The sequence below is a fragment of the Trypanosoma conorhini genome (genome assembly GCF_003719485.1).
Source record: "Trypanosoma conorhini strain 025E chromosome Unknown Tco_14.4_contig_00776, whole genome shotgun sequence".
In the NCBI taxonomy this organism is placed as follows: domain Eukaryota; phylum Euglenozoa; class Kinetoplastea; order Trypanosomatida; family Trypanosomatidae; genus Trypanosoma; species Trypanosoma conorhini.
In genome coordinates this window covers 1-7,511 of record NW_021704865.1, presented here as the reverse complement: position 1 = coordinate 7,511, position 7,511 = coordinate 1, and the positions used below count along the sequence as shown (strand labels likewise).

At 59.8% G+C, this 7,511-nt stretch overlaps 4 protein-coding genes across 4 annotated transcripts, besides 8 other annotated features; all 4 read right to left on the bottom strand.

Moving 5' to 3' along the window:
- Window positions 1-46: 46 nt before the first annotated feature.
- Window positions 47-102: a sequence feature (A-rich).
- Window positions 103-206: 104 nt separating this feature from the next.
- Tco025E_08421 (uncharacterized protein) lies at window positions 207-1,769 on the bottom strand (the record flags this gene model as incomplete). The annotated part of the gene is made up of 1 exon (XM_029375270.1): window positions 207-1,769. The coding sequence occupies one exon, from the start codon at window positions 1,767-1,769 to the stop codon at window positions 207-209; it is 1,563 nt and encodes a 520-aa protein (XP_029224628.1).
- Window positions 1,770-2,025: 256 nt separating this feature from the next.
- Window positions 2,026-2,059: a microsatellite.
- A 526-nt stretch (window positions 2,060-2,585) lies between these two features.
- Window positions 2,586-2,615: a microsatellite.
- A 21-nt stretch (window positions 2,616-2,636) lies between these two features.
- Window positions 2,637-2,680: a microsatellite.
- A 76-nt stretch (window positions 2,681-2,756) lies between these two features.
- On the bottom strand, window positions 2,757-4,349 carry Tco025E_08420 (uncharacterized protein; the record flags this gene model as incomplete). Its single annotated transcript, XM_029375269.1, has 1 exon — window positions 2,757-4,349. One exon carries the CDS (start codon window positions 4,347-4,349, stop codon window positions 2,757-2,759), a length of 1,593 nt encoding a protein of 530 aa, XP_029224627.1.
- A 123-nt stretch (window positions 4,350-4,472) lies between these two features.
- Window positions 4,473-4,502: a microsatellite.
- Window positions 4,503-4,931: 429 nt separating this feature from the next.
- Window positions 4,932-4,971: a microsatellite.
- A 137-nt stretch (window positions 4,972-5,108) lies between these two features.
- Window positions 5,109-5,178: a sequence feature (A-rich).
- Window positions 5,179-5,270: 92 nt separating this feature from the next.
- On the bottom strand, window positions 5,271-6,773 carry Tco025E_08419 (uncharacterized protein; the record flags this gene model as incomplete). The annotated part of the gene is made up of 1 exon (XM_029375268.1): window positions 5,271-6,773. One exon carries the CDS (start codon window positions 6,771-6,773, stop codon window positions 5,271-5,273), a length of 1,503 nt encoding a protein of 500 aa, XP_029224626.1.
- A 61-nt stretch (window positions 6,774-6,834) lies between these two features.
- Window positions 6,835-6,919: a microsatellite.
- A 172-nt stretch (window positions 6,920-7,091) lies between these two features.
- Window positions 7,092-7,511, bottom strand: Tco025E_08418 (40S ribosomal protein S3a; the record flags this gene model as incomplete). The annotated part of the gene is made up of 1 exon (XM_029375267.1): window positions 7,092-7,511. A coding segment is annotated over one exon (420 nt), but the record flags the coding sequence as incomplete, so codon positions are not given.

Sequence of the window (7,511 nt, the reverse complement as noted above, 5' to 3'; positions counted from 1 at the left end):
CCTCTTCGCAAAGACGCTTTGAGGGTCATCCCCCACCCACCCCCACTTTTTTATTTTATTTGCTTACTTTTACCATTTACATTGTTATGTATTCATTTATTTTTGTTGTTGGAGCAGGAGGAGGAGGTTGACTCATCTCATTCCCTCGTCCCCCCGCGCGCCGCCCTCATGTCTCTCGTGGGCCACGCAGGGCGCCTGCGAGCCTGTTAGCCGGACCTCACGGACGCTGTCTCCCCAACCCCATGCGGGCGACGACGCCTGTTTTTTCCCTCCCGGCCGGCGCCAAGCCAGAGAATGGCGCCGAAGAGAAGCAGCCGGGCAAGGTCCAGCAAACCAAGCCCGACCGTTCCCACGTACCAACGCATGAACTCCAGATGCGTGCTGTAGAGCGCCGCCCCCTCCTCCAGCAGCATCGAGAAGTAAAAGGCGGAGCAGGCAAAGGAGAAGACCAGATGCGTGACGTAAAGGACGCGCAAGCGTCGGTGCACCATCACTCCGGCGGGGGGGAGCGAGGCACTACGTAAGTCGACGCTGCTCAGTGCGGCCGCCAAGGCGACGGGCGGCAATGAAGACGGGGACGAGGACGACCGGGCGGAGCGTCGGAGACGCAGCCAGCCACACATCTGCAGCAGCACCCCCACTTCACAGCCGAGCACGTACAGGGTCCCACAGGAGGCCAGGTACCCCGTCACCGTCCCCACCCAGAAAAATAAATGATGCAAGTGAAAAATGACAAGTGCAAACAGCAATGCCATATTGAGCGCAACGATAAATAGGCTGCGTTGGTTAATGAGACGGGGAACATACCTGAAAGTTTTTCTTGACTTCCGTTGCCCAGCACCCGGTTCTACACTCGGGTCAAACTCCGTACCCGTCGAGGCATGACTCGGGATGACCCCAGCTTCGCCGTAGGCGCCCGTCGCGTATTTGGCGAAGAAAATGGGAGCTCTTCTGGGGAGAACCTGCTGCCTCGCCGCGGCGCAACGCTCCGCCCACGCGGGGGAGTGACACCCCTCCTCCCCAAACTCCAGAGCAACAGACGCCGGTGCCGGTGCCGCGTACGTGGCGGGGGTTGGGCCCAAAGACCGCGTCGAGGCTGATCGCCGACGCCGCCGTCCGCCGACCATTGAACCAGTGACAACGTACAACATCATGTCCGAACTACAAAGCAGAAATGCATACAAAACCTGCGAGGGACGCAAGAAGTACGTCAGACAATTGGAGATCACGGAGAGCCAATTCACGCCCATCATAATGCGCTGCGTCAGGGGCAGCGAAAACACGCGTACTATGAGATCCTCACCGCCGCGCGCGTCCCCAGCATCGTCGTCGCTGTTGTTGTTGTTGTCGTCGTCGCCGTCGTCGTCGTCATTGTCGTCGTCGTCGGCACGATGGTAGACTTCGGCGCCCTCCGTAGCAGCCCCCGCCGCCTCATCCTCGCGTGGAGGCAGGGAATAGTCGTAACCAGGCGACTGCGGTGCGCCACTGCGGAACTCCACCCCCACGCTGGTGTGGACCTGCGGCGCGGCCCCCATGACAGGCGCTGGTGCGGCTGCTGCCGCCCCCCTAACAGCCGCAGCGGCAAACGGGGGCGTGGAAGAGGGCCGCGGCGGGGAGCTGGGGACCGCCTGGGCGAGGTGGTGTTCCGCCTCTGCTGCGGTGACCCCCAGCGTCGCGTTACCGGCCGTCTGTGTCAGTGTGAAGGCCCTCGCCTTACACGCAATGGACGTCAGGCAACAGAGGAAGATGCCGACATCCGCAGCGCTCATCCGGTCCCGCGCAAAACAAAAACAAAAACAAAAAAACTAATTAATAGTAATGAAAAATAAACAACTAACCTTCTCTGCCACTCCCCTCCGCAGGCTACACTGCGCTATCTATGGCCTGTGTGGGTGGAGGCGCGCCCACCTGCCTCTCCCTCTCTCTCCCTCGCTGTCACCTGCTGCAGGACGCGCCGGACGCGCAGGCGCACAGAAAAGGCGGCGTATCCAGTGGAGGGATGTGCGTGCACCGTCCCGTCACCGCCAGACACGCACACACACACACACACGCACGCACAAAGCTAAAGGGAAGAAACGCGGGTAGCAACAGCAAGCGTACAGATACGGGAAAAATACTCACGCAGGTGCTTCCTCCAGCAACAAGAGAAACATACAGGAATCACTCGGAGCGAAAGTTGCCGCGGCGCATGCTCCCCCCCCCCCAAAAAAAAGGCAGTGAGTCTAAAAAAGATGCATACGAGAATAAATAAATAAAAACAAAATGATGGGGGCGTTTTCACGACACCCCATTTTCGCTGTTATTTATTTAGTTCACCTCCCGCTTCCTCCTTACCGCGCCCGCCTGACACTTCCGCAGGAAACGTGGCGAGGAGGAAGTGGAGTCCTCAAACAAAGAAGCCACCAAAAAGTTCTATATGAAATGTCTATGATGAACTTGCCCACCGCGGACTTAGCGTGCACAGAGGCACTCATCTATAGCCCGCTCTCCATCCTCCTGCAGCGAGGGGGGAAATGGGAGCACGAGCCTCTATGCATGTCTTACATTTTCACCTCCAACTAGCCGCGTCCTCCGCGGATCACTTGGCAAGCGAGCGAGCAAGCGAGGGAGCGAGCACGTGCAAAATGCAAGGACCAAGCAGCAGCAGCACCAACAGCCACGAGAAGCGGCATGTACAGCACGAACAGATAAAGAAGAAAGCCGAAAACAAAGCGAAGGCGCCTGCCAGCATTTAAAAAATAAAACACAAAAAAGCATTACATTTCCTTTGCCGTCGATGCGGAAACCTCTAGTACACCCGAGGATAACATGGAGAGGGGAGGATACTGCAACGCGTGCAGCTGCTCGCAGTACTGCTCAGCATGGGCCAGCTCAACCACTTTTTGCCACACCGTGTCCACCCTGGGCAGAGCTGGGGCAGACGCAGGGAAAATTCCTTCAGCGCTGCCTGCGCTCCACTCCTTCACTTCCTCCCGTTCGCTGGCGTCTTCATGGCCGTCATCACTGCTGCCGCTGGGGCTGCAGCGATGCTGCGACACGAAGTACAGCGGTGGGGCCGCGGGGACTCCGCCACCTGTCGCGGCTGACACATCACTGACGGCATCGCCGAGTTGTGGGAACGGTGATGTATCTGGCCGTGCTTTCGCATCACGCACTGGCCTTGAAGCAAACACAGGTCCAGTGAAGTTCTGTGGCGGCTCCAAAGCTTTGGCACCGGCCAAGGATGCTTTTCTCCCCCTTTTCACAAACAAAAAGGCACTGCTGGTCAGCTTGGCTGACACGCACAACGCCTCTCGCTGCCGGCGCTTCGGCATTTCCGGGGAGTAAGAGAGTCGTCGTTCTAGGGACAGGACGCGCGCAGAGGGGGATGCGGTTACTGCAGCGTCACATGACGGCCGTGTTGTTGTCGCCGTTGACTCCATGCGGGGCTCCGGCGCGGCCGCCTTCGCCCCAGAGCTGACGGCCCCCTCTGGCCCCCCCGGCACCTGAATAAACGGCGACCAGTCACGGCAACACGTGCTATCCGTCGCGCTGCACGCCCGCCGGGTGATGGACGTCATTGTGGAGAAAGACGACGAGGGTTGAAGAGGGCTCTGCGCGTGTGAGTCAGATGAACACGAGGATGCCGCGCGACGTCGCCTTCTTCTCTCGCCGCGACGCAACTCAGCCGCAATGGCGGCGTGAGCGGAGGCCAGCCGCGGCGAGTACGTCTCCGCGGTGTCAGGTGTGACCCCGGCACTTTCCCCGCTTCCCACCGCGGCGCTGGAGTCCGCGGTGGGCGACATTCCCCACTTCGGGGCACATCTGCGCCCCGCGCCGCAGGGAGAGGCAAACACCCCCGCCCGGTCGGCGGAGACAGCACTGTCGTCACTCACACCCTGCCTCGCTGCGGATGCCGTCTCATGCCAGTCTCCTGTCCGCGGCGTGTTGGGGGCCACGCACGACGCCCCTCCGCGGGCGCACTCCTCTACCGTCGCACGGAGAGCCTTTGAAGTGAGCTGGAGCCGCCTAAACGCATCTTCCACCCCGCCCTCGGCGTCACTGTACGTGTGCGTTGCGGCCTCCGCCACGGGTGGGCGGGGCGCCAGTGCCTTGGTCAGCAGCAGCGCGGACTCACAGCGACTCACGCGGCGCTCAATGTCCCCCAGCTTGCGCTGCAGCTGCCGACGCCACAGCCTCATTTGCTGCTCCAAGTTGAGAAACCCCTCCGTGAGGTGGCGCAGCGCCACCTCCGGCCTAACGCCGCGCTCAACTTGGTGCGTGGAGCGTGCCAAATACAACTGCGGCTGCCCTTCACCCCCGATATCCCGCGCCGCGAGGCCATAACTGTCGGCTTCCACCAGTGACATGCGTAAGCCCTCACGGAGCCTCCTTGCAGGGTGGCCGTGGAACTCCCTTATGAGCGTCTATGAAGTTTGCCTTGAGTCGCCGCTGCTGGCTCACGGCCTGACTCTTGGCTGTCTACTTCCCCACTCTCTCTATCTCTTTCTCTCCCTCTCTCTGTGTTTGCCTGTACGCTTGCAACCTCTCGTCTTTGCTGCTACGCAGGCTCCCAGACGGTGGCGGAAGACGCAAAAGTGGAAGTAAAAAATTGTAGAGCGGCAACGCAGTGCGACAAGGCAGGCGGTGCGCGCACTCAAGCCACCCGCAACCACGCGCGCAGGTTTACACGACGGACAGGCACATACTCACACGTACAGCCGCAGTAATAGCCCGAGGGAGAGAGGAAGCAAACAAACGAGCAAATGAATAACAAATATAAGAGACATGTACATATATATTTTTTCTTCTTGTTTTTGTTTCGTTTGTCTTGCCGGACATGTGATGTCGCAATATTCCACTCCAGGAGCCACGCACGTACCGCACGGAAGGGATACAGCAAAAGGAGCTAAAGCAACAACAACAACAGTCAGAGGCGCGCACACACACACAGAGAGAGAGAGACAGCAAGAGAGAGAGAGAGAGAGAGAGGGAACATGTTTCACAATTCAACTATTTACATATTGAGTTCGCATTGGTCGCTCGACCTTACACCTCGGTCTAGCTATCTCACATGATGCGCTTCATCGTTCCTCCTCAACTCCTTTCGTGTCGCACGGCAAACCCGTTCGTTTCCATTTCTCTTTTTGTTTTTGTTTTTTTTCTTCCTTCTTCTGTTTATTATTTACACTTTTTTCTCTCTCGCCCTCGCCTTTTTTTTTATTGCGTTCCCGCTGCTCCTAGTGGCGGCGCTTCTCCCTGCGCTCCCGCCCCCTGTTGCTGCTCCGCGGCTACTTTGGCTTCGTCATCCACGTCGTCTCATCGGGGTACTCGCAGTTGATGTTCGTCGTCGCGTCGTACGGCTTGCACACCTGGTGGGTGGCCCGCGCAGGGTAGCGGATGCCAAAGGTGAAGCCTTTGCCCTTCCGCATGCTATCGGCGATGGTGTCGTTCTCAACCTCGTACGAGGGTCCGCCGTCGGCCCAGCCGTGCAGGTGCCTGCTGCGGCGGTAGTCGCCACGGAAAAACACCGTGCTGCGGGTCGGCTCAGGCGGTTTGACGTCGTAGCACAGCGGACCACCGGCGTTTCGAACCATGAAGCGCTGGCCGAGGCCGAAGCCGGCCACCGCCTTGTATTTGTAGGGCTTCACCGCGTCCAGTTTCGGGTAATACAGGGCAGGCCCCGCATCGGCACTCGCCGCGCTCTCGGCCACGCTCTCCTCCTGGTCTGCAAAGGCGAGGGGGTCGTACGGTTGGGCCGCAAAGCGAAACCCGTTGGACGTCATCGGCGGCTTCCCCAGATTGTACGAGCCGGGGCCAACCGTCGCACTTGTCGCCGGCTTGGGCTCACGAAGGGTGCGCGCCCCCAGTGAGACTCCCTTCTTGTAGTCCCGATCAAACTCCGACGGCAGGAGATAAATACCTGGACCTGGTGCAAAATTGACCGCAGCCCGCACCGTCTTGTTTTCAGGCACGGTCTGGATGGGCGCACGAAACACGGGCGTACATCGTACCCGTTTCCGCATTATTTGACTCACGTCACCGTACTCCGCGGGGCCGGGTCCCGTGAACAAGGTGGACTTGGGCTGGGAATGACGACCGCCAAAGCGTGGACCATCGTACAGGCGCAGTTGTGGGGGTGCAAGACGTGCAGCAATTGTGGTGGGGTCGTCGTAGCTCCCAGGACCTGGCCCATTTTCGTCCGCATGGACCTTTCGCACGGATGTGATGTATTCCTTTAGCTTTGGCATATCATCACCAAAGCGGGGCACTTGATAGGCCCCAGGCCCCGGCACTATGTCACGCGTCGTCAACAGCTTCGTCCGCTGGCCAAAGTGCGGCCCTTTCCCAGCCAGGTCAAAGGAGGAGGGGATGGCGTACTCGCCAGGGCCCACACCGCTACCTAACGGCTTATCTTGTAGTTTGCTGTAGATGGAGAACGCCGGGGTATCGGGGTACAGAGCGAGGCTGTACTGCTTCGGAAGCGGGGGCACGCCGCCTCGCTTGCCTTTCCCAACGGTCTGCCTGCGTTTTGGACTAACGTTTGCCCTTGCGGCTTCAGTCGAGCCCGGGCCACTCGGCGGCCCAAACACGGTTGAACGGCACTGGCCCACGGTGGTTGGAATTTGGTACTCGCCGGGGCCTACGGTGGCCTCGCGCGACCGCGTGGGATATTTCCGCAGTATCGATCTCTCCGGGATGTCGTTCCCGGGCGGGGGGTAACTCATTGGCCCGGGACGGTGGTCGCGCAGCCGCAGGTGCGCCCACGGCGTGAAGCCTCCGAGCAACGCCATCCTTCGCTTTCCTCTCCACGCCGCCCAGCGAAGCACTCACGCACGCACAGGGAGGGTCACGAGCAAGAGAGAGAAGAAAGAAAAAAAGACGAAAGTATAATGCATTTGAAAGAGGAAATACAAAACCAAACAAGATCCAAGAAGAAGGGCGCCAGCGCGCTCTCACACACACAGGCCCTCTCCCCTCCCCACTACGGGCAAAAGAGAGGGGGCCCGTTATTCCCTCCTCTTTTATGTTTTTTTTAAGGATTTAACTCTGCAAAAATAAACAAATAAATAAGAGCTGTCACATCACACTCCATCCACGTGGAACGGGGTTTAGGCGGTGGCCTCGGCGACAGGGGCCTCCTCGGCCTCCTCGACGACGCGCGCCTCGCCCTCAGCCGAGGCCGGAATCTCGCCGTGGGCGTTCAGCAGCGCCTGGGCATCGAACCGGGGCGTGCGGATCACCTTCACCTTGCGGATGCGCAGGTCGCGCAGCGGCACGATGGGGTTGCAGCGCTTCGTCAGGCGGTCGCGCAGGATGTTGCGGGTCAGCAGCGTCACCGCGTCGTTGATGTTCACCTTCGCCAGGCGCTGGCGGATGAGGTTCGTCACGCGGTGGCGCACCCACTTCACCAGGCGCGTCTTGGCGTAGCAGTTCTTCGACAGCTGGTTGCTCTGCTTCTTCGTGAAGGCAATCACGAAGAGGCGCAGGGTGTAGCCGTCGGCCGTCCTCGCCTCCACCGCCGCCTCGAT